This window comes from Calliphora vicina, chromosome 3, assembly GCF_958450345.1.
Source record: "Calliphora vicina chromosome 3, idCalVici1.1, whole genome shotgun sequence".
In the NCBI taxonomy this organism is placed as follows: Eukaryota; Metazoa; Arthropoda; class Insecta; order Diptera; family Calliphoridae; genus Calliphora; species Calliphora vicina.
The window spans coordinates 36,724,467-36,752,278 of record NC_088782.1 but is presented as its reverse complement, the minus strand read 5'-3'; the positions used below and the strand labels follow the sequence as shown (position 1 = coordinate 36,752,278).

General features: G+C 30.7%; 1 protein-coding gene across 1 annotated transcript; it reads left to right on the top strand.

Moving 5' to 3' along the window:
- The first annotated feature begins 823 nt into the window (after nt 1–823).
- LOC135955024 (transmembrane protein 209) lies at nt 824–12,904 on the top strand. Its single transcript, XM_065505298.1, has 9 exons — nt 824–952; nt 1,012–1,307; nt 1,369–1,479; nt 1,538–1,775; nt 2,434–2,585; nt 11,335–11,462; nt 11,626–11,857; nt 11,973–12,070; nt 12,168–12,904. Exons 1-9 carry the CDS (start codon nt 930–932, stop codon nt 12,525–12,527), a joined length of 1,638 nt encoding a protein of 545 aa, XP_065361370.1. The 5' UTR covers nt 824–929; the 3' UTR covers nt 12,528–12,904.
- Nucleotides 12,905–27,812: the final 14,908 nt, after the last annotated feature.

The following is a 27,812-nucleotide window of genomic DNA, read 5'->3' as shown; positions in this document are numbered from 1 at the left end:
CATACTACTTACTTATTTATTTATTATGATCAGATGTATTTTGTTGCACTGCCGGAATTGTGAAAAAACGTTGGCTGTTTTTTGGTGTTTGTGTATATGATAAAAAATAATGTGGTGAGAACTGGAGGAAGGACACCGACCAACAACCACCGTAAAAAACTGTAAAAAAAAGCACTTGCCTACTTTTAGGATGACAAATTCGCAATAATGACCTTGAAAAATTTTACATAACGGTACTTGTGGTGAATTTTTAAAAACTCACCACGATTTATTATTCACAACGAATTTTATTGACCACGATTTTTATTGACCACGATTTTTATTCAAAAAAAAGCCCGTCCGGACGACGCTGCCGCCGCTCTTTTTGTTTGTCGTCGTCCCCCATCCCCCTATCCTTTTTTTCTCTCTTCTTCTCCTTATTCTTTCACTCTCCTCCCTTCCACCCCTGCTGCTCTGCACGCTGCGCTGCCCTGGTTGCTTGCTTTTCTTAGAAAAACCGGGTTCGTGGTATTTATTTATTTTTATGCGAACTTTAAAAAAAAGAATTTAAATTTTAAATTTATTATATTTTCAACAACCAGCCTATTGGCCATAATTGGGAAATTTTTCAACAATTTTTAAATTTTTTCTTCGTTTTGTCATCACTAAAAAAGTGTTGCCAAATTTAGCTTCCACAGAGTTGTTATTTTTTGTAACTCTGTAATCACGACCTATTATTTTTCAATACTTAAAAATATGGCATCATTGTTAAAGTACCAAACTTGGCAGCACTCTCTACATAACCTCTACTCAAACAGCTGGAAATTTTTAATGCAAAAAAAGGCGCCGGCCAAACAACTTTATTTTTACAAATTTTAACAGTTAGCTAAATATTAAATAAAATTAAGGATTAAATAAAATAAGATAGCAAATATATAAAAAAATACAAAATGAAATGTATGAATTCATTTTGGTAAGTTATACAAATTAATTATTTACCATTAGATATAACAAATTTACTTTTCTCTACAGCACGCCAAATGTTTTGGTCGAGCAAAGTTTGGACTTAAAACTAAGAGCCTCAAAAGCTAAATATTACCTTAGATGGGGCTCCTTCAATGTTGTTATATTGGCCATTTTAATGTTCGATATAAGCAACAAGTGTCCCTATGCAGAGTCCAACTGGTATTATGTTGAATATGTGACAGCGGCTCTAGTGGGTCTTAGTATGTTGGCCTGTTTTCTAAAGTATTTCTTGTACATATTTTATTCGCAACCAGTGCAGGGAACAATGCAACAGAAAAATCTCATGAAATTTGATGATAATGGTAATTATAATTTTAAAGGCCAATATAATAATTTTGTAATTAATTTTATTGCTTGTTTTAGATAATACTTTTATTACCACCACTCCCAAAAAGAAGGAACAATTTAGTGATACACGTCAGGATCAATATGTTAATAACACCATACTCAGTTGGCACTCTTCTTTCAATGAATGTAAATGTCTTTTGATTTTTAATTTAGAGATTTTAATATAAGTAAAATTTTATTTTAGCTCGTGGCGCCAATTCCCCTAATTGGAGTTATACACGCACTACACCACCCCGCCAAAGTCTAAGTCCTCAGCAGCAGCATCAATTACAAAATGCATCTTGGAATTCATCCATGATGAATAATTCAACATTTAATGCCAGTGCCATGGAAGACACCAGTTCACCGTTTGTTTCTCCCTACCAGAAATATGGCAGAGATGAACAAATCACAGATCATATTAGTTTGCAACGTTATCTAAAGTAAGTAAGCGGTAACCATAATAAACAGGATTTTTTTCTGAATAAAGAGAAGTAAATTGTTCGTCCGATAATAACAAAATTACTTTTAAACTATTTAAATTATCTAATTCGTAATGTTATTCTGTTATGTGTATCAGATTTTTAACTCATGTATGCTTCACATAAAAAATTTTTCATAAAAAGCGGGAAATAGTCTAATTTAACCAAATGTGTAGGTATATAAACCAAACGATATAACGATATCGAAATGATATCAGCGTTCTCGTATCATAATCCATAATATTTATTTGGACTAAATGATATCGTTCTTCCCTAAAAATATGATATCGTTTCCAATAAAAACGATAGTAAAATCGACATGCTACAGATTTTATTCTGAATGTATGTAATTTAATACAATTAATTCATATCTTTTATCACATTCATATCACATTTGCATATTTTGCTGCAGATATGTATTTGAAAGTTTTAAATATTGCTTGCATTCAGGTTTTCTTTTGAATGTTGTTTGAAAATTTTTAATTTAAATTTTTTGTTTGAAAATAGCCGAAGTTCTGCTACTTCTAAAACATGTAAATTTCTTCGTTAAAGAGTTCAATTTATGCCCAATATTTCTAATAAAATATTTCACATTATTAATCATATTTGTTTATTTTAGGGACGTTTCTCGCAAAGAATACAGCATGACTGAAATAACAGATATTAATCAAACTTTCCCTACGGGCAGTTCAATTAACTCATTTTGGAACTATTGTAATACAGCAGCAAATCTTTTGAAAACATCCTTATATCAATTGTCACCATCACCAGGTAAGTTACTTTGCAAATATATAATTTATAAAGCAACTGAAAAACATAACGTTCACATCAAATATAATCACTTTTAACATAATATTATTACATTACTCACATAATATTCTATGACCTATTCAAAATAACTATTTTAAAATGTAGATTAAAGAAAAAACTGTCCAAACAATTTAGAGACAATCGTCGCTAATCTTTGCTGCGATTTTATTATACCCTACACCACCATAGTGGGGAGGGTATTATGCGTTTGTGCAAATATTTGTAACGCCCAAAAATAGTCTAACCACCTTAAAGTATACCGATCGACTTAGAATCACTTTCTGAGTCGATTAAACGATGTCCGTCCGTCCGTCTGGTTGGCTGACTGTCCATGTAAACCTTGTGAGCAGAGTACAGGTCGCAATTTTGAAGATATTTCGATCAAATTTAGTACATATTATTTTTTCGGCCCAATGACCAAGCCTATTGAAAATGGCTGAAATCGATCCATTATTTCACCTAGCCCCCATACAAATGTCCCCTCGAAATTGGACTTTATCGGTCATAAATGTTTAATTTATAAATGTATCTCCACAAATTGCGCTCCAAATAAGTTTTATATATACAAAATTCATGTCACCAAATTTTGTTACGATCGGTCCATAATTAGTCATAGCTCCCATATAGACCCGCTTCCGAAAATCACTTTAATACTCACAAAATTCAACATAGTAAACTTTCATAGAGACATAAATCACACGATCTAATTTCATGGTGATCGGTCCATAATTGGTCATAGTCCCCACTTCCGAAAATCACTCAAAAAAATTTTAAAAGACAAATGTTTTTACTCTTTTCCTTAGTGTAGGGTATTATATGGTCGGGCTTGACCGATCATACTTTCTTACTTGTTTTTTTTTGTACCCTTCACCATGAGTGGAGTATAGGTTATAAAGGCAGCTAGTATCAACCAGCTCACTTGGGTCCAATGCTTGCAATTTAAAATCGAGAAAATATTACCATAATGAGATTTAAGCAAAAGTCTTACCAACAATTTTTTTTAATATTTTTAGTCATTCCCGACAAAAAGGTCAAGCAACACATTTTTCATATAGCCTTTGTTTTTAATAAATATAAAAATTTGACGGTCACACAGTGTACAGCTATGAATTTATAACAGAAACAATTTTAGCTTAAGTGCACTTTGAATATTGTTTTTTGTGACAGAGGTTTGTCGATTAAGCTAAAATTTCTTAATAAAAAAAAACTGACAAATATATACATCCCTATCGCGAATCAATATTTCACATAAAATACAGTGGTTGAAAAAACAATGGAAACTTTTCCAAATATTCCATATGTAGCCCAAAATTTAAAATATTTTTTTAAAATAAAAAAATTTTTTTTTTATTATTTTACTTGTACAGTTTTATTTATATAAATTAACTGAAAAACAAACAACATAATTAATTATATTCTGAAAAAAGGGAACAAAATTAAAAATATTCACTATTTCGCTACTGACAAAACAATGGAAACTTTTAATTTTCTGCAAGAAAGAAGTGCAAAACGAAAATAATATTTAAAAGAACGATGTAAAAAGCATCCTGTTACAGTAATTTTATTTTATTTTTAAATTCTGGTAATTTTTCACAATTTCTTTTTCTAAGTTTTTCGCATAATTGCTTTTTTTCAAAGTTAACGAAAATGGCTAAAGTTAAGATTTGTGAAGACTTAATAAATAAAATAATTAACGATTTTAAAGCTGGTTTAAAACAAAAAAGTATCTGTGACAAATATTCAATAAATAAATCAGCAGTTGTAAAAATTATAAAGAAATTTCCTGAGAAAATTTCTGTAAAAACTCAACATTTAGGTGGAAGATCTCGTAAGACTACTCCTAGACAAGATAATTTAATAGCGAGAGAGTTCAAGAAATTTCCAAAAATAACTCCTCGAGAGGTTGTTAATAGCCTAAAATTAGAAATAAGTACTCGAACAGTTAATCGCAGGGCAAATGTGGCTGGTCTTGGTTGCTATCGTCCTGTGAAAAAACCATTTCTAAAAAGAACCGTTCTGCTCGTCTACAATTTGCCAGGGATCATTTAAACTGGTCGATACAGAAATGGAATACTGTCCCCTTTTCCGACGAATCCAAATACAATTTAAGAGGCAGTGATAAGAGAACATTTGTAAGACGACCAAAGGGAAAAAGATTAGATCCAAAGTACACAAATAAGACTGTAAAGTTTGGCGGTGGCAATATTATGGTATGGGGATATTTTTCAGGGCAAGGTATGGGCCCAATTCATATTATAAAAGATACCATGACAGGTATAGGATACAGAACCATATTAAACGATGTTATGTATCCATTAAGGTATTCATTCGACTAAGGATCGTTCGATTAATCGAATAATTTCTTACGAATAATTATTCGAACAATTTTATCTAGAATAATCGAATAAAACGAATAAATGTTCATATATATTTAAATTTATGAAATTGCTTACAATTGTTTATTAGTGCAAGAAGTTACAATTTTAAAAACAAATCTTTCAAAATTTTTAACTTAGTACTTGAACCAATGAAAATTAAAGGTACGGAATATAATATTTGTTATTTAGCTGGCGAAATATTAGAAGAATCGCAATTAATAATCAAAATTTTAACTTAGATTAAAGTGGAGTTGAATGTGATGGAGAATGTGATTTTGAAACGGTTGTCGAAAGTGATATTGATAATGACATTTATAATGATTACATTGAAATAGATGAAGGCCATTATCTTAAAATATATGTATATAAATGATGTTATTAACCGCGTACGTAAGTGTTGCAAAATATTTAATAAATCTAATGATAAACACAAATACTGCAAACTAACGTTTTGCTGCAAGAGAAGCATGGAGTTCGTCTTATACATGATTTTGAAGATCGTTGAACATCTTTGTCTAACATGGTAATAAACTTTTTGCGTATTTCTAAATACGTCAATCATGCACTGTCTGACTTCAAATTAGCCACGTTCACTGACAATGATATCAAACTTTGGACAGATTTGTGTAATTCCATAAGACAACTTGATTAAGCAAAGATTCGGAACCCTGATAGAACTTGAGGGAAAAATACAATTTGTTATAAATAATTTAGATAAAGTGAATAATTCATTTACTAAAGAATTAGTTACTCATTTTAAAATCCCAATTAATGAACGACATACAAAAATTCTTAATATGTTTATATTGTACTTGAATTTAAATTATTTGAATAATTCGATTAATTTTAAATATATGATCGAATTATTCGAACAAGTTAAAATAAATCTCTTATTCGAATTATTCGTTTTATTCGAAAAAGAGAAAAATCGAATAATTCGAATACTTTAAGCTCACTTCACTTCTCGGATAAAGATAATCTACATTCTTCGTTTAAACCTAGATTAAACTAAAATTTGTTTTTCTCACTTATTGTTTATTTACTATATAATCTCGGTTTAACTGAGCATCATTGGTGAGTTAAACCTAAGCACAAACAGATGAAAAATAAAATCAATTCAGCACAGCAGCTCTTTATTTTGATTTGCTTTATTACTTTTCCTTTTACAATGCTTAAATTTACAAAAAAAAGTTATGTACGCAATTGGTTTTTCTTATAAAATTTAAAGTATTGCTATATTTATATGAAAAATTTTGAGGTACAAACATGTGATTTGACTGAAAAGTATGGTAATGCTAACTAAATTAATTCATTGGTTAGAAACACAATCATTGGTTAAATCCCGGCAAAATATGTTTCAGGTTTAATATAACAGCATGTTAAGCAACGTTTAACTGACAAGTAAGAAACTAGCTCTTAGAGCTAGTTTCTTACTTGTCAGTTAAACTCAGCTTAACACGCTGTTATATTAATCCTGAAACATATTTTGCCGAAATTTAACCAATGATTGTGTTTCTCACTAGTGGATTAATTTTGTTAGCATTGCCATACTTTTCAGTCAAATCACATGTTTATTATTCAAATTTTTTCATATAAATATGGCAATACTATAAATTTTATAAGAAAAAGCAACCGCGTTACATAACTTTTTTTGTAAATTTTAACTTTCTAAAAGAAAAAGCGACATAAAAGTATATAAAATTTATATTAAAAATTGTATTGATGTTAATAAAGCAAATGAAAACAAAGAGCTGCTGTGCTGAATTGTTTATTTTATTTTCCATCTGTTTGTGCTTTGGCATTTTATACTTAGGTTTAACTCACCAATGATGCTCAGTTAAACCTAGATTATATAGCATATAAACAATAAGTGAGAAACACAATTTTTAGTTTAATTTAGGTTTAAGCGAAGAATGTAGATTATCTCTATCCCAGAAACTAGCTCTTAGAAGCTTATCTATCAGCTAATTTGTCGATAAGTTAAATAAATTAAAATATTAAAGTATCATTAGGAAGAAAAATTTCACTTTTCCTTCTTGAACAGCCGTCCAGTTTGAAATATCAAAATACTCCATTTTGGCTAATTGTTTTGTGATACAGATATGTAGTCTCAAACCATTCACCTCTGTATTAATTTTCCCAAGAATAACATACAGTGACGGACAATACAATAGAATCACTACATATGAATTCGATTAAAGCGGTAAAACTACAAAATTTGATTTCAAAATTTAAAGGGAAAATATTTCACATGAATTATTTTCCCTTTTCCCATTTTTCGTTCATAAACTTTGTTCACGGGAAAAAATTCCCCATGTTGTGAAATTTTTAAATAGAATTTTGTAAACATTAAACAGCTGTTACGAACAAAATCAACTATTGTGAATGAAAAGTTTAGGGGAATATCACGATAGCAATTTTCCCTTCGAGGGAAATGGATATTTCATGGGAACACAAATTTCACATTTTTTCACGATAGGGGTAATTAATGCTCATAACGTAAACAATAAATAGAAAAAAAATAAAATAAAAAAATAACACATTCTTATGTATGTTAAAAACGATGTCAAATCTAAAAGACTAAATAAAATATGCGACATTCAAATAGAATCAATCAGTCTTAAAATGATTAAAAATAAAAAATCATCATAATAATTCGTTGTTTTCTTAATATTTTGTTGCATATCAATTATTTCTAATAACAGCATCAAATCTTTTGGGGATTGAATTTAACAAACTTTCGCATGTAGATCGCGAAATTGCATACCATTTTTCCTGAATTTTCTGCCAAAGTTCTTCCTTGTTTTTTCAATTTTTCAGGTCCGAGTTTGTCTTTTACTATTTTCCATAGGATTTAAGTCTGGTTATTGAGACGGCCATTCCATAACATGAATTTTGTTTTTTGGCAAGACCTGACGTGTGCTTTGGGTCATTATCTTGCTGGAAGAGCCATTTTAAGGGCATATTCCATTCTACATGTGGCTTTATAACATTCTCCAAAATATTTACATACAAGTGCTTATCCATATTTTCTTTAATCCAATAAATTGGACCAACGCAATACCAAGAAAAGCATCCCCATATAATAATATTTCCCCAACCATGTTTAAACGTTTTAGGTTTTTGCCATTTTTTGGACGTCTAACCCATGTCTTATCATCACTATCAATTAAATTAATGGTCGTTTCGTCCGTCCACAACACATTTTGCCACTTTTTTATATTTTCTGGCCCACACCAATCCTTATGATTGCTCCTGGTTTTAAATGAAATATTGGTAGTGATTCTATTGTAATGTCCGTCACTGTATATTTAAAAGAAGGAGCAAACTGTTTAGCCAAATCTACATCTTCGCACTCGAGTTCTAAATAACAACTAGTTTTTTAATTTTTGTACTGTATTGTTTAACATTTTATCAAAATTAGCTTAATAATTTCGATTACAAAATTGGCTTAATAATCTAATTGTTTCTCCCTTTTAGTATTTTTTTTTGTCCAAATTGAGATGCTACAAATTTTTATAAAATACATTTTAGTATCATAAAAATGAGACCTCATAATAAGATGGGGTGCGTTTGTAAATACAGTATTAGTTAAGACTATATAAGTTTACCGAAATTACCCGTTTTTACCCGGTGTACTTCAGCGGCACTTTCTTCAAATTAAATTAGTAAAGCTAAATTTCCACCATATGACGCTTTGTTGGCACAAAATTCGTCATTTTCCAAACAAAAAAAAAACTTTGTTGTTTACACTATAATTTTCAATAACTAAATATCGCATTTTTTAAGTCATACACCCAATAATACTGTAAATAAAGAAATTTCTAAATAAATATTCCCTGGAAATTTTTCCGCATTATGAAAAATAAATATATCTTAAGATAATGGTTGATTATAACCATTATTTTAATTCATCAATGTTGTTGGTTAATTAAGCCCATTTCGTAATTTCTTTTATAACTATTACGTCCCTGGTCTTATACACTTATAAGTTTTTCATTATATTTAAAACCAGGGTTTCGATATTCAGCTCTAGCAACATATTTCTTACATTTGACTATGCAATAAATATGAAATTATCTCATTTCATCACAATCAGCTAATATAAATATTCATACTGTTCGTTCGTATTACTATTAAAATTGCAATGCTAGTCTGCAATTTTTAGTAGCAAACACAATCCATTGCATATCCACCAAAATATATGTTCGTGCTTTAGTACCACACACAGTTTTTCTGTCGTGCTAATATTGCACTCCATTCGTTTTATTTTGTTGTGCTGGCAAACTTTTCTAGCAAAAATACACACTTCTGTAGTTGTGCTATAGCACAATTGACATTTCTGCAATTGATGCTATCAGTTGCTGTTCTTGATAAGTGCATAACAACATATCAGTAAACACACCCAATGTACAGTTGGGCAGAATCAAAATTTTTTTGAAATATATCTGGCATTTCTAAACGGCTGATCTGATCAGGATAAAATTTGACGCGGGCATAGCCAAGGAGTATTCGAGTTTAAATTATTGAAATGGGACCTACAAATGCCTCAGGGGCGGCGCTATGGGGGCTCAGAATAGGGTACCTTCGTCATGCAAAATTTTTAAACACGTGCCATTTTTTTGTTTCCCATTCGATTTCAAAGAGTTTTATATGTTTAGAAAGCGCTCGCCTATGTCTTGAAAAAATATGCTTGTGTGTGCTATTTATCTCTTATACTTTTCGAGTTATAGGCATTTCAAAATTGAAATTTTAAAATTTTGCCATACCTTGGTCCGCTTTTTTAAAAATATAGGTCGTACTTTTGTACCGAACGGGCTCGATTTTTTTTTGTTAGTTAGACAACTAAATTATCAGTAATATACAAAATATTTCAGAGTAATATCGATTATAGATCCAAAAATAAACGATTTTCAATTTAAGAATTCAAAAAATAGTAGATTTTTGCTGTTTTTTGGATGAAAAGGTGACTTAAATCTTTTTTATTAAAAAAAAACTTTCTTTAAGAACATATAACAATTTTATGTTTTTCTGTAAGGTAGCTTTACAGAGAACATTTTGATATAAAAAACATGTCCTATTTTTTGAACATGTTGCCCTTTCGTCCTTCGGAATTTGACCTATTTTTTGATAAAAATTTCAACTTTGGGCCACATGTTCTAAAATCCCAAAGTTGGGATCAAAAAACGGAAAGCAGCTTTAGAAACCTTGATTTGTTCCCTATTTATCCCCAAAGTATTTTCCCAGCCCCGAAGGAAATGTAGACCATATGGTTAAAATTGTAAAAAATACCATTTTCGGGATTTTCGCTTAAATTTTTAGGAATTGTGGGATTCCTTTTAACCTTTTGAAAAGTTTTTTTACACTTTGTAATTTGGAATGACAAATTTAAAAAACGTTGAAAATTTCATTGAGTTTTGCTAATAAATAAAGATTTTATTACAGATTACATATTTATTGAGTTTCTAAAACTAAAATTTTTATCAAAATTTTAATAGGATTGCAAATACATATTAGGAACAATTTGATCCACATTTATTCCGAACATTTTTTTTTCTTGTTTAGATATTTTAATTTTTGGTCTTACAAAAAAAATGCAAGTCAATATCTCAGTTAGATTCAAAAATATTTACACTAATGAATAATCGTTATTTCGTATTACATACTTGACAATAAAATAACTAGCAGCATCCAAATAGCCAAAAAACAAGAAATATCAATGCAACCATAGCAAAGCAACCAAAGAAATGTAAATTGCTGCCAGAGAAAATTGATAGCACAACAAAACAAAAACGAATGCTGACGCGCAATATTAGTTCGGCAAAAAAGTGTGTATGCTGCTATAGCACGAACATATATTTTGGTTGTTGTGCTACAATAACGAGTTGACAACTGGTTGTATCTGCTACTAGAAATTGCAAACTAACTTTGCAATTTGTATAGTAATATATGAATAGTAACAGCAATTTATATTAGCAGAGTTATACAAAATTATAATAGTAACTATATTTTTAGTATGCAGATTGATAAAAATGTATATTTACTGCAATTGACGGCTAATATAGTAGCAATTGTAAACCCTGTTTAAAACGTTAATAAATTAAAGCAATTCTTTAAATATTTTACTTTACTCTCTTACAATTTTATTTGGATATCTCACCTTTTTTTAACATTTTATATCAAGTATTTCACAATCACCCACGACTTTTACTACCTTCATCTTAAAACACAACATTAACAATGCATTTATTTTATCCCCTCATTTGTTGATGTTGTTACACAAATTATACGCAAATAAATTCCCTACATAATAATTTCTTGCTTTACTTTAGCGCCGGCCACACAGAATAAACAAACATCGAAGGAAGAGGGAGGTTTAAATATAATTGATAGTAACTCTGAAGTTATAAAACGCATTTCATCGGAAAGACTCGCACAATATGTGGGCAATTTAAGGACGGTATGATTTAACAACATCATTAAAATAAATTCATATACAATTGTACAATATGCAACTACTATTTTTGTGTTTTTTTTTTGTTTTTTTTTTGGCAATTTTCCATCTCATCCTTGTTCTTGGGTTTTTGTTGTTGTCCTGGGTAACATTTATAACAAATATGTAGTGGATTTCCTTTACCGTATTGCAACGTTTAACAAAAGAAATTGGAAATATTGATGAATCATTCAAACAACGCGGTTTTCACGACATGCAAATTGGCGGTATTGGCTTGGAAAGACTAAAGAAAACGGTGGAAAGTCAACAATTTGTTACGCTCTATATGCCCATGCTGCCCATGATAGTGCCATTTTTGGAAATGTCAAGCAATCAGGAATATTTGGTGCATCGCATCAAGGGTAAGTGATTGGCTGCTGTTGCTGTTCAAAGAAACATACATACATCAATAATAATAATAATCCATTTCTGCGTACATAAATAAATATTTGCATATTTTACAATATTTGTTACTAGATTTGGCTAAAGGCTCTTGCATAGCAGATTATCGCTGGAATTCTGGTTCGGAATATCATAGCCTTAAATGGGAGGAACATTTGCCCACAGACTCGGCTGTATGTATAACTAATAAATAACTATTTTTTTTATTTTTTTGGGAAATAATTTTATTTTTTTTTATTTGTATCCCTGTATTTTCTTTATATTCTCCAGATACTTTTCCATTTGTTTTGTGTTTATTTGGATACTCAACTAATGCCCTTACCTCAAGGCGGTGGTCGTCCCTTTTACAGTCGTTACGTTATTGTTGGCGAAGAGAAACGTTCGGCAAAGGACACAGTGGCCTTGGTACAAAATAAGGCTCATTGTGCCATATTGTGTACTAATCCTTTGAAGCCCAAATTCAATTTTATTAGTGATGGAGAAATACACAATTGTGCCTATGACCGCAATAATCTTTTCTATGTTATCATACAATTCCTGATTTATATGCGTTCCCATCAAGAGAGTTGCTTGGAGGGTGTTAATCTTGGCAAAAGTGGCATTAACATTATGTGTGTCATAGAAGACTGATTGTGTAAATGAGTATGTAGATGTGTGTAGTAGTAGTAGTGTATTGGTTGGTCCATTGCTACTATCCTGATGCTGCTCATCTTGTTCATGGTATGAATGTGTTTTTTTTTGTGTGAATTGTATATGCGGGTGGGAGGGTGTGTGTCTGTCTGACTGCGTGTGTTTGAATTTGTATGGAATTGTTAGTGATAGAAACAGACAAAATATTTTTTTAGTATGCATGAGTAATTTTCATTCTATTCATTTACATTCTCTTTTTTTCATTTCTTTCATTATGAATATCATTATAACTTGTCCAACTTAATCATCCTTAAGAAAATTGAAACATTTTGAATTTTTTTTTAGTAATAAAGACTTTTTTGTTGTAAAATACAAAACGCTTTTTGTTTTATTTAATTTACAAATTATTTTTATATGACTTTAAGCTTAATAAATATCTGAGTGACTGATTCTACATACCACAGTCCAAACGCGAAAATATTCGAAGGTTTAGGAGGTAAAAACGGATAAATTTGTTAACCTTATATCTTCTAAACTAATATAGAATTTATCTACTTAAAAAATGTGTATTTTAAATCGTATTCTTTACTTATTAAACAACATTTGTACATTTTGGAAATTTGATCAATTAAGGGGTAACAATAATGGTTTTCTATTAATTGACATATTTTATTATGACTTCCCACTACAATACTAGAATTTATTTAATCGAAATTTTTATCATTTCAATTGTGTCAAAAAAAAATACCAAAAAATATGTTAAAACGGGAATATTATTCGAAATTATCAAGTTAATTTTGATAAAAGTTTAATCATTGGTTCTTGCTGTTATACAAAAAGTAACTATTAGTGATAAATCCAATCCAAATCAATCTGTAATCACTCATATTTTACCAAAAACCGATTTTTAACATAAAAATTCAAATATCTTAAATCGTTAATATCTCGGTAAATACTGCGATTTTAAGGAAAATAAGCTCAATCTGTGATCACTCATATTTCATACCAAAAATCGATGTTTAGCATAAACAATTCAAATATCTTAAATCGTTAATATCTCTGTAAATACTGCGATTTTAAGGAAAATAATCTCAATCTGTAATCACTCATATTTCAAAAATCGATGTTTAGTACAAAAAACTCAAATATCTTAAATCGTTAATATCTTTAAGGAAAATAAATACTGCGATTTTAAGGAAAATAAGCTCAATCTGTGATCACCAGGGAAACCAAAATATGCAAATGCATGTTTTTTCTGGTGAGTCTAATGAGCACATGGATAAGATATTTACACGTTTCAGAACTATTTAAGAATTTTGGCATCGATTTGTTAGTGCATATTTTTGCATATTTTACCCTTAAATACATATTTTTGCATATATTTGTTTTAAAAGCATATTTATGTCATATTTTGCGTTTTTAGAGCATATTTTACTGTTTAATAGCATATTTTGAGTTTATCAAAAACAAATTTTGTCTTACTTATTTTTCGCTGTTGTGTTACAGGTTTTTACTTCCTTTGTTTAAAATTCAAAATTGAAAAATAGATGGCTTTTCACCAAAAGAAAAATTTAAAAAACAGAATTTTTTTTTTAAAATTTAAAATAACAATTCGAAAAATTTTTTTATCCAAAAAATTAAAAAAACTGAAAAAAAAAAATTGTTTTCACCTAAAAATATTTAAATTTTTTATTTTGAAGTATAATTAGGTGAAGGGTATATAAGATTCGGCACAGCCGAATATAGCTCTCTTACTTGTTTTAATATAAAATAAGCACTATTTTAATAATAGCTCCATCTAAATATCAAATTTTAGGTCTAATTCAAACTTAACCGTTCTAAGTGTTAAAGAAATATTGTCTTTTAAATTTGCTACTGTAACATCAGTTGATGTCGAAAGAACATTTTCTATGTTTAAAAATGTTTTCAGATCCAATAGACAGCGATTTTTATTTGAAAATTTAAGTAAATTTTTTTTGGTTAAAAATTATGTAAAAGTTTGTTTTTTTAAGAGCATATTTTTTTAAATTTTAAGAGCATATTTTAAAGTTTTTACTGCATATTTAAAGCGCCTAAAACGTTTTTTTAGAGCATATTTCCGGTTTCCCTGGTGATCACTCATATTTCATACCAAAAACTCAAATATTTTAAATTGTTAATATCTCTGTAAATACTGCGATTTTAAGGAAAATAAGCTCAATCTGTGATCACTCATATTTCATAGCAAAAATCGATGTTTAGTACAAAAAATTCAAATATCTTAAATCGTTAATATCTCTGTAAATACTGCGATTTTAAGGAAAATTTTTAAAATTCAAATATCTCAATCAGTGATCACTCATATTTCATTCCAAAAATCGATTTTTCGCATAAAAAAATCGAATATCTTAAATCGTTTAATCTCTGTAAATACTGCGATTTTAAAGAAAATAATCTCAATCCGTGATCATATTTCATTCCAAAAATCGATTTTTAGCATAAAAAATTCAAATATCTTAAATCGTTAATATCTTTGTAGATACTGCGATTTTAAGGAAAATAAGCTCAATCTGTGATCACTCATATTTCATAGCAAAAATCGATTTTTAGCATAAAAAATTCAAATATCTTAAATCGTTAATATCTCTGTAAATACTGCGATTTTAAGGAAAATAAGCTCAATCTGTGATTACTCATATTTCATACCAAAAATCGATTTTTAATATAAAAAACTCAAATATCTTAAATCATTAATATCTCTGTAAATACTGCGTTTTTAAGGAAAATAAGCTCAATCTGTGATCACTTATATTTCATACCAAAAATCGATGTTTAGTACAAAAAATTCAAATATCTTAAATCGTTAATATCTTTGTAAATACTGCGATTTCAAGGAAAATAAGCTCAATCTGTGATCACTCATATTTCATAGCAAAAAGCGATTTTTAGCATATTTCATACCACAAATAGATGTTTAGCATAAAAAACTCAAATATCTTAAATCGTTAATATCTCTGTAAATACTGCGATTTTAAGGAAAATAAGCTCAATCTGTGATCACTCATATTTCACACCAAAAATCGATTTTTAATATAAAAAACTGAAATATCTTAAATCGTTAATATCTTTGTAAATACTATGATTCTGGACGAAATAAGCTCAATCTGTGATCACTCATATTTCATACCAAAAATCGATTTTTAGTACAAAAAACTCAAATATCTTAAATCGTTAATATCTATGTAAATACTGCGATTTTAAGGAAAATAATCTTAATCTGTGATCACTCATATTTCATACCAAAAATCGATGTTTAGTACAAAAAATTCAAATATCTTAAATCGTTAATATCTTTGTAAATACTGCGATTTCAAGGAAAATAAGCTCAATCTGTGTTCACTCATATTTCATACTGAAAATCGATTTTTAGCATAAAAAACTCAAATATCTTAAATCGTTAATATCTTTGTAAATACTGCGATTTTAAGGAAAATAATCTTAATCTGTGATCACTCATATTTCATACCAAAAATCGATGTTTAGTACAAAAAATTCAAATATCTTAAATCGTTAATATCTTTGTAAATACTGCGATTTTAAGGAAAATAAGCTCAATCTGTGATCACTCATATTTCATACCAAAAATCGATTTTTAGCATAAAAAACTCAAATATCTTAAATCGTTAATATCTTTGTAAATACTGCGATTTCAAGGAAAATAAGCTCAATCTGTGTTCACTCATATTTCATACTGAAAATCGATTTTTAGCATACAAAACTCAAATATCTTAAATCGTTAATATCTCTGTAAATACTGCGATTTTAAGGAAAATAAGCTCAATCTGTGATCACTCATATTTTATACCAAAAATCAATGTTTAGTACAAAAAACTCAAATATCTTAAATCGTTAATATCTCTGTAAATACTGCGATTTTAAGGAAAATAAGCTCAATCTGTGATAACTCATATTTCATACCAAAAATCGATTTTTGGTAAAAAAAACTCAAATATCTTAAATCGTTAATATCTTTGTAAATACTGCGATTTTAAGGAAAATAAGCTCAATCTGTGATCACTCATATTTCATACCAAAAATCGATTTTTAGTACATAAAACTCAAACATCTTTAATCGTTAATATCTCTGTAAATACTGCGATTTTAAGGAAAATAAGCTCAATCTGTGATCACTCATATTTCATACCAAAAATCGATTTTTAGCATAAAAAACTCAAATATCTTAAATCGTTAATATCTTTGTAAATACTGCGATTTCAAGGAAAATAAGCTCAATCTGTGTTCACTCATATTTCATACTGAAAATCGATTTTTAGCATACAAAACTCAAATATCTTAAATCGTTAATATCTCTGTAAATACCTCGTTTTTAAGGAAAATAAGCTCAATCTGTGATCACTCATATTTCATACCAAAAATCGATTTTTAGTATAAAAAAACTCAAATATCTTAAATCGTTAATATCTTTGTAAATACTGCGATTTTAAGGAAAATAAGCTCAATCTGTGATCATTCATATTTCATACCAAAAATCGATTTTTAGTACAAAAAACTCAAATATCTTAAATCGTTAATGTCTTTGTAAATACTGCGATTTCAAGGAAAATAAGCTCAATCTGTGTTCACTCATATTTCATACTGAAAATCGATTTTTAGCATACAAAACTCAAATATCTTAAATCGTTAATATCTCTGTAAATACCTCGTTTTTAAGGAAAATAAGCTCAATCTGTGATCACTCATATTTCATACCAAAAATCGATTTTTAGCATAAAAAATTCAAATATCTTAAATCGTTAATATCTCTGTAAATAAATACTGCGATTTAAAGGAAAATAAGCTCAATCTGTGATCACTCATATTTCATACAAAAATCGATTTTTAGTACAAAAAACTCAAATATCTTAAATCGTTAATGTCTTTGTAAATACTGCGATTTTAAGGAAAATAAGCTCAATCTGTGATCACTCATATTTCATACCAAAAATCGATGTTTAGCATAAAAAATTCAAATATCTTAAATCGTTAATATCTCTGCGATTTTAAGGAAGATAAGCTCAATCTGTGATCACTCATTTCAAAAAACGATTTTTAATATAAAAAACTGAAATATCTTAAATCGTTAATATCTCTGTAAATACTGCGATTTTAAGGAAAATAAGCTCAATCCGTGATCACTTATATTTCACACCAAAAATCGATTTTTAGCATAAAAACTCAAATATCTTAAATCGTTAATAAATTAGTAAATACTGCGATATTAAGGAAAATAATCTCAATCTGTGATCACTCATATTTCATACCAAAAATCGATGTTTAGCATAAAAAATTCAAATATCTTAAATCGTTAATATCTTTGTAAATACTGCGATTTTAAGGAAAATAAGCTCAATCTGTGATCACTCATATTTCATACCAAGAATCAATTTTTAGCATAAAAAATTCAAATATCTTAAATCGTTAATATCTTTGTAGATACTCCGATTTTAAGGAAAATAAGCTCAATATGTGATCTTTCATATTTCATTCCAAAAATCGATGTTTAGTAAAAAAAAACTCAAATATCAATATAAATTCAAATATCTTAAATCGTTAATATCACTGTAGATACTGCGATTTTAAGGAAAATAAGCTCAATCTGTGATCACTCATATTTCATACCAAAAATCAATTTTTAGCATAAAAAATTCAAATATTTTAAATCGTTAATATCTCTGTAAATACTGCGATTTTAAGGAAAATAAGCTCAATCTGTGATCACTCATATTTCATACCAAAAATCGATTTTTAGTACAAAAAACTCAAATATCTTAAATCGTTAATATCTCTGTAAATACTGCGATTTCAAGGAAAATAAGCTCAATCTGTAATCACTCATATTTAATACCAAAAATCGTTGTTTAGCATAAAAAATTCAAATATCTTAAATCGTTAATATCTCTGCGATTTTAAGGAAGATAAGCTCAATCTGTGATATTTCATACCAAAAATCGATTTTTAGCATAAAAAATTCAAATATCTTAAATCGTTAATATCTTTGTAAATACTGCGGTTTTAAGGAAAATAAGCTCAATCTGTGATCACTCATATTTCATACCAAAAATCGATGTTTAGCACAAAAAAAAAAAAAAAAGATTGAAAATGTGTCAAATTCGTAATGGTTCAACAAGTGAATGTCCCGATAGACTAGACGATAGTGTGCTGGGCTATCAATGAGGGTTGCGGGTTCGATTCCCGCCAAGTATGCCTTGAACACTTATAATACCACTATCCATATCGAGGAAACTAATAATCTTCATGGGATCATCCAATCATTCATTAGATTGGAGCCTATAATGAATATTATAAGGACCTCGGTTTGGCTCTATTCAGTTGACTCTGCTTGAACAGTGCCCTAATTGGTCTAACTGTGCTCGAATTGACTATGGCAATCAATCTAGAGTACGATTACTATCATTTCAGTTTGAACAGATCATAAACGATGCGTGAGTGATCTGGTATAATTTCTCACGAGTCCTGGGTGAGAAAAGTGGGTGCTAGCACATCTTATGGAGAAAAACTGTATGATTTCTATGACATTTCCTCGCCTTATAGTATCATCAATTAGAGTGGAACGGAAAAGAAGGTTTCGAACAGCTCCAAATACCAGCTGCCTAATAATTTTACATAAAAATATACATATTTTCAATAATATTTAATTTAAAATTAAATTTATGTTAAACATTACTAACTTTTCATATTTGAGTTTGTTTGCATTGCAGAATGCAAACAACAAACATGATATGATGGTGTAAATAAATGAATGTGTTTGTGTATAAATTGGTTTTAAATAAATTTTAAAATTAAAATCTTAATTAACAACACTCTCGTTCTATTGTTCTAAATGCGCGTTGTTAATTAAATGAGTTATTAATGATATTTGCCACTTACCACTAACATTTACACCGCATCCACCTTCTATACGCTGCAATTGTATTTACACAACGATGTAATATGAAAACCGCAAGCACCACAGTTTTGCATATAAAATATGATATTGTTTACGTCTGTCTGTCTCTTCCTCTCAGCATTCTCACCTTTCTGGCCCCCTGCCTATGTAGTTATTTGTCTCATTGTCAGTATATTTAACTATTCGTATGTCCGTCCATCTGTGTCTGTTTTTTTTCTGATTTTCTTTTTTACTTCACATTCAGTTTATAAAATTGTAAAAATACGCAACATTTACATTTTTATTTGCGTACACAACAATGTTATTGTTGCTGCCATTGTTGCTGTTTGTCATTAGCCAGTAAAGCGGCAAGTAGAGAAATAACTACAAAAAAAATTATGTTTGTAGGTGATGAAAAAAACCTCAGCAAAAACAACAACAAGAATGAGCTGCAACCTCAACACGGCTTCATAGTAGACAGGTCTCATGTTGAACAGGAAACAAATGCAAAAAAATAAAAATAAAACAGAGTAACAACTACAAGAATAAAAAATGCAACACTAAAATACCACAACATCCGGTAAAGTTTTGTAATTGTTTTGGTATGGGTAGGTAAGTTCCTGGCCATAATGATGATATTATACATGGATGAATGTTTGTTTGTTTGTTTAAGTTTGCAAGAGTTGAATAAACAACTTAAAGCGTGTGGGTTGCTGGTCTACAGTCCATGATTGAATTCGGGCTGTAATGTGGGTGGCAGCAATTACATCAAATACAAACAAACATCATTTAAAGGTATAAACGTGTTAGTATTTATAGTACGAGTAAGTGTTTGCGTACATTACCACTTTAGTAAATGAAGCTGAATACAGCCACTATAATGTTGTTATTGTTTTGTATTGATAGCAATTATCTGTAGGCCGAAGTTTTACTAATAATTTTAAACCGAAGTTTTTAAGTTTTTTAATAGTGAACTCCACTATTTGTTATTTAAAATGTGTAAAACTTATTAAGGCTTTGATGTTTTATTTTCAAATTAATCTTCATGAAAGTCAATGATAATTTTTTAATTTTTTGGGAATAAAAATATGTTATTATGTGGCGCACACCTATCTACCTTTGTTTCATATACTTTGAGACTTGTTCATAATAGCCTTTGACACCATAAAGTGGTTGACAAAACAATGGAAACTTTTCCAAATATTTCATTAGTGGCCTAAAATCTGAAATATTTTTTTAAAAAAATTTAACATTTTTGTAGTATTTTATTTTTTATACTTTTATTAACTTAATTTAACAAAAAACAAAGGACATAATAAATAATTAAATAATAATTAAATTCTAAAAATGAGAAAACAAAATTAAAAGATTTTTAAAAATCTTTATTACGGCATTGACACAACAATGGAAACTTAGGAATTATTTTAACAAATATGGTCTAAACTTTGCAATAACTCAATATTTTGTTGGGTATTCCTTATTTTTTATAACTGCTACACATAGACGAATTAAAGAGTCAATGGTCTCCTTTGATATAACCGCCTCCGATAAATCTTCCTTCCTGGTGTAATTTTGGGTCCTTATTTTACGATCTACAATTTCCCATAGATTTTCTATGGGATTGAGATCTGGCGATTGGGCAGGCCACTTCAAAACACGTACCTCGTTGGATTGTAACCACTCGGTTACAACCCTAGAGGTGTGTTTCGGGTCGTTGTCGTGTTGGAATCTCCAAACTAGGGACATATTTTCCTCAGCGTATGTATACATAACATCGTTTAATATGGTTCTGTATCCTATACCTATCATGGTATCTTTTATAATATGAATTGGGCCCATACCTTGCACTGAAAAACATCCCCATACCATAATATTGCCACCGCCAAACTTTACAGTCTTATTTGTGTACTTTGGATCTAATCTTTTTCCCTGTGGTCGTCTTACAAATGTTCTCTTATCACTGCCTCTTAAATTGTATTTGGATTCGTCGGAAAAGAGGACAGTATTCCATTTCTGTATCGACCAGTTTAAATGATCCCTGGCAAATTGTAGACGAGCAGAACGGTTCTTTTTAGAAATGAGTGTTTTTTTTCACAGTACTATAGCACCAAGACCAGCCTCATTTGCCCTGCGATTAACTGTTCGGGTACTTATTTCTAATTTTAGGCTATTAACAACCTCTCGAGGAGTTATTTTTGGAAATTTCTTGAACTCTCTCGCTATTAAATTATCTTGTCTAGAAGTAGTCTTACGAGGTCTTCCACCTAAATGTTGAGTTTTTACAGAACCGGTCTCACGAAATTTCTTTATAATTTTTGAAACTGCTGATTTATTTATTGAATATTTGTCACAGATACTTTTTTGTTTTAAACCAGCTTTAAAATCGTTAATTATTTTATTTGTTAAGTCTTCACAAATCTTAACTTTAGCCATTTTCGTTAACTTTGAAAAAAAGCAATTATGCGAAAAACTTAGAAAAAGAAATTGTGAAAAATTACCAGAATTTAAAAATAAAATAACTGTAAACAGGATGCTTTTTACATCGTTCTTTAAAATATTATTTTCGTTTTACACTTCTTTCTTGTAGAAGTTTAAAAGTTTCCATTGTTTTGTCAGTAGCGAAATAGTGAATATTTTTAATTTTGTTGCCTTTTTTCAGAATATAATTAATTAAGGAGTGAGATCGAAAAATTCTTAACACACGTTTTTCATTACATTTTTTAACCCAAGTATTATTTGAATTTTTTTTTGATCAAGTTACCTTTGAAAAACATGTCAGTTATTATGTGTAATGTCAATTATATTAATTTTTTTGTTAATCTGATTAAAATGAGTGACCAGAAAAAAGTGCGTACTGAAATTATTAAATATTTTCAACAAAACCCAACTTGGTCTTACAAAAAGTTGGCCAAGCATACAAAGGTCTGCCGTCAAACTGTTTCCAATGTTATTAAACAGTACCGGGAGAACTTGTCAGTTGATAGAAAACCTGGTTCAGGTAGAAGGAATGGTCCACATGATGTTTCTAAAGCCAAAAAAATAGAACGCATTTTCAAAAGAGCTCCCAACACATCCGGTAGGAAAGCAGCCCGGTTAGCTCAGTGCTCGAACTATTTGGTACGAAAAGTTAAAGCTAATGCAGGTTTAAAAACATACAAGGCTCAAAAAGTTCCTGACAGGAACGCTACTAAAAATTTAGAGGCCAAAAACAGAGCACGGAAATTGAAGTCAAGTTTTATAAAAAAATATTCTTGCGCATAATGGATGACGAAACGTATGTTCTGGCAGATTTTTCGCAACTTCCAGGTCAAAAATTTTATGTTGCTGATGCTCGAGGGAATGTTGAAGAAAAGTTTAGGACCCAAAAGCAGACAAAATTTCCCAGAAAGTTCTTGGTATGGCAAGCAATATGCAGTTGCGGCAAAATAAGCCACTCATTTGTTACAACGGGCTCTATAAATACCGAAATTTACATCAAGGAATGTTTACAAAAAAGGCTGCTTCCATTCATAAGACTTCATAATGTGTCCACTTATTTTTGGCCTGACTTGGCATCCTGTCACTATGGCAAACAAGCCCTTGAGTGGTACAAGAACAATAATGTGGTATTTGTACCAAGAGAGGCAAATCCTCCAAACTGCCCGGAGCTAAGGCCAGTGGAGAGATATTGGGCTCTTGTTAAAAGAGAATTGAAGAGTACAAAAAAGGTGTCCAAAAGTGTGGTAGATTTTAAACGGAGATGGACTACATGTTCGAGCAAAGTGACAGAAAGCACTATAAAAACGTTAATGGAAGGGTTTCCGAAAAAGGTTCAAAATTTCATCACTAGTGATTAAAACTATAAAAATAATTTTTTTTGTAAATTGTAATAATAATTTCAATCAAATAAAAAAAAATTAAAGCTGTAAGTTTAGTGGTTTCTTTTTTATAAACATATATGTATGTTAAGAATTTTTCGATCTCACTCCTTATGTTGTTTGTTTTTCAGTTAATTTATATAAATAAAACTATACATGTAAAATACTAAAAATTTTTTTTTTATTTTAAAAAAATATTTTAAATTTTGGGCTACATATGGAATATTTGGAAAAGTTTCCATTGTTTTGTCAACCACTGTATATCCCTCTGAAATATTCAAAGTTCTCAAATACAAAGGAGTACCCAGCAAAGTGATAACACTAATTCGGCACGAAATGCAGTTGGTTTGCGAAAGGTCATGTCGCCGCTACTCTTCAACATTAAGCTCGGCGATGTAATGACATGAGTATCCCAAAATCAGTGAGATAGGGCAATCTTACGCACACTACATATGCCTCCTCGCCCACAGGCACTACGACTATCGAATCAGGGAAAAAAGTAATTGACGTTCTTCCCTAATATTGCTATCTGGACAGTCAAGAGTCAGCTCCTTTGAAAAGCTTTGGAGATCTACACAAATATCCCCAGGAGTACAAAAATTACAATATTCAATGCATTAAGCGGATATGTAAACTGAATCACAGCACTGAAAAAGGAGTTACAAACAATTGTTACCCGCAGCTTGCTAAAAGAGTGGATGCTGATAGGCAACACGATATTAAACGTACATCCCTTGATTGAAAGTCACAGAAGAGGACGAACTTCAAATAAATGAAGGCGATCAGTGAATGCTGAGTTCATGGAAGCAGGTCACACATTTTGCGAAAACCTTGGTAGTGAAGAAATCGAAGTTTGTTACGGGCCTAAGCTCCTTCCATGGGAAGATTTCTGCTGTGAAACTGTGCCAAGAAATAAAGCAAAGTTTAAAGAAATACGCTGCACAAAGCTGATTATTACGGAAGAGATTCCCGTGACAAACCGTTCTGATATAAACAGCCTGATGCATTCATGATGTTTATGGATGAATCACAGTTTAATATTTTTGGTTCAGATTGTTCACAAAAAATTGGGCGAAAAGCAAACAACGAGCTCCAGGCAAATAATGCTGTTAAGACTGTAAAATACGGTTGAGGTAATGTGGGGTGTATGGCGGCATCTGGAGTGGAAAATTTTGTCTTTATAGACGATAAAATGGACAAGCATTCTTATTTAAATATGTTAAAAGAATATTTAGCTCCAAGTGTTGCGAAACTGGGCTTAGAGAGACATTTCTTCTTCCAGCAAGATAATGAACCAAAAAATTCATCATATATTTTACATTAATGTCTTATATATCATTAAAAACAGCTGCAAATCCCTCCACAGTCACCAGATACAAATCCCATAGAGCACAATTAAGACTTACTGGAGATAAAAGTACGGACACGTCAGATAACATCCAAAGAATTAATTTGGATCTCTTAGAATGGGAAAAAATTACACCTGATGAAAGAGCAAACCTAGATACAAATCCCAGTTTGGCATTTCTATTCCTTATTTCTCCAAGGAACTGGTGGTGATTATTTTGAATTGACGATGTCGACAACTGAGCGATGTTTCCTATGAAACAGGCGAATATTAATTTTTTTGGAGGTTTTGTGTCTGCTATAGAACGCCCTCCAAGTACTACTCTCAAAAATCAACGATAGTCAATCAATAATAAAATAAATTAGTGGCCCATAAATGGCCCATGTTTTTGCCCTAGATGTATCAAAAGATTACTGACAAAGTTCACCAATATGATGTTGGAGAAGACGTCGAATTCATATTGAAGACCACGTAATTTTTGTAAGGAATTTGAGGAAAGAATTCCGAAATGAATTGTGATTTTTTACTTAAAATTGCTCTATCCCATCCTCAGAACTACTCTTGTCTTGCACGGGTGGTTTTGTGTCCGCTATAGAACGCCCTCCAAGTACAACTCTCATGTGGTATTCCGCGACTGCGGAATAATTACTATAAATTTCATTAAAATATGCAGTACATGAGCTGGAATCCAATGAAACTGGGAAATAACTCCACATACGAAGGTTCTTCCTCACATGTCTCACATGCTATGCTAAAATGACCTAGTGTTACATAACGCCAATGGATTCGAGAAATACCTCTCGTTTTTCTCATACAATGGTGATGCAAAGTAATTTGCATGTGCCAGAGAGAGCCAGTGGCAAATAAAAAGACCAAGACTCTTTTGGCTATTTGTAGGAATTCGAATGTATGGGTTACCAACAATTAACATATAGCTGCAACACCTTTAATGTGACTGCCCTGATCAATAGGAGCGAAGGCTAAGATATATTAGTACAAGCCTCCTCTTCCATGATATGGTCACTGTTAATTTTGATAAAATTTGTCGGATTATGGTGTCCTTTTTTTAATAATCATGGGTCGAGTAATCCCGTTTGTAAAACCTGCGAAAATCGCTAGCGAAGGGCAATCGTACATGCCGATTTCCCTTCTGTCACCTGTAGCGAAGACACTCAAAGCTCTTCTCCTCCCTCAGCTGACCCGTCAACTACCAGCAGCTCTTGCCAGCGTGGATTCCGTAAGATGCACAGCACAACCACAGCATTATCAGTCATAGTCACTCAGATCTCACAGAGCTTATATTAGCATATGCCTTGTGATGGCATTATCCTAGAGGCACTTGACCTGTTGAAGGCCTACGACGCTGTCAGTGACGCCCTACTCTTCCATGACATTCTTCAGTTCATAATGCCTAACAACACGAAGAGATGGATAGTGAACTGTGTGGAGGTCACCCAGTGTGAAGGTCAGCTATGCGGACGACTGCACCATCTAGGCGATAGGTCACAACGTTGATGAGATTTGCTGTATGGTAAATGGTTATCTAAACGAAATACACAATTTTGTAACTGCACGTAACCTGCAGCTATCACCAACGAAGTCATCGTCAACACTCTTCACCACCTGGACAAAGGAGGTAAAACTCAACATAGGCAAAACTCAATCTTGGGTGTCACTTTTGATAGCCTTTTTACCTCATCAACACACGCCACCGCAAACAAGCATAAACTTCGAAATGGGAACAAGGTCCTCAAGGTACTAACCGGCAGCACTTGGAACATTGCTAGGGACCTACAAGACAACTTATGCCCAGCATGTTTTCAGGGTCCTCATGACACCCTCCACATATTCAACTGTTCAGCCAACACTACTTCACTACCTCCAGTGGATTTATGGATCCATCCAGTCGAAATAGCACAATTCCTTGGAATTGGTCTACATGCAGAATACCCTGATTAAATTTTGTAAAATTGTTTACGCTGCTACAATAACAACAACCTACATGCAGAAAACTCTGGAGGAGTGTAATTGAATATTGAATCGTCTTGCAGGTAACCAACTTTATCCATGTCCCAAATGCAGTTTCTACTTCGTAATTCGAGGCTCTCATGGTGACCGCCAATATATTTGAGTGGTTCACAATCGTGTTTTGGAAACCATCGACAATTTCCGATTACATTTAACATGAAAAAGTGCCTGCCACTTTAACATAATTTATATAAAGGTGTAAATTGACACTTTATAGTCATTTTATGACATGTGACATAACTAAAATTAAAAAGTTGTCCAGTCATAATACAGTTCACAAACTTGTATTCAAAATATTAGATAATGTTCACTCCCCAAATTGTTTTAAATTTATTGATACATTGCAAACATTTTGCCACAATTAGACTAGTTACGTGAAATGTCTTCTTTTCATATACCGCTGAACTAGTGCGGGCAGTGAATATACATTTCTGACGACATTTAATATTCCGAAATATTGAAAGAGGTTTGGCCGAATTTGTTATATAATTCGGTGGCACATTGTTTTCACAAAGTTTAGTAAAGAATAGAAATGAAATAAAAAAATCCAAAAACGATTAAGAAATTAAAATTGTACAAGCGTTAATAATTACCCTACTCAAAGTATATTTGCATTAGGAGATAGAATAATATGCAAATTATTGCAATAAATAAAATCAGACGTAATCACTGACATAATTGTATTGAATTTTGAATGAACTTCTGTTAAAAAGGTTTTACTAAAGATGAACATAGAAAAGAATAATCAATATTGGAACCTTTATTTTCTATAATGTTACAAAACACCAGATAGCTATCTACCGATAGCAACGAAATGTAGCGTATACAATAAGAAAAATAGGAATTGAATAGAAACTAAATAATAGGAAAGAATAACAAAAATTTAACTACTAACTGGTTAAAAATAGCAGCAGCAGCAGCTACATTATCAACAATAACAGCAAACACAAGGATAAAAACAGGAATAACACAAATAACAATAGGAAGAGTTGAAGTAACCATTGGCTCAGAAAGTGTAAACGACACTTTTATACAATTTTACACTTCCGGCTTAACTTGGCTGTTGTATTCTCGTATTATGTGTAATTTTTGTATCCGCGCAGAGTTTACAAACACACACACTTGGT

What these genes read in the sequence shown, in the direction of transcription:
- LOC135955024 (XM_065505298.1), top strand. Translation starts at nt 930, where the DNA reads ATGAAATGTATGAATTCATTTTG. An exon ending in CATGAAATTTGATGATAATG is followed by an intron (nt 1,308 to 1,368) that starts GTAATTATAATT and finishes TGCTTGTTTTAG; the next exon opens with ATAATACTTTTATTACCACC. An exon ending in AGTTTGCAACGTTATCTAAA is followed by an intron (nt 1,776 to 2,433) that starts GTAAGTAAGCGG and finishes TGTTTATTTTAG; the next exon opens with GGACGTTTCTCGCAAAGAAT.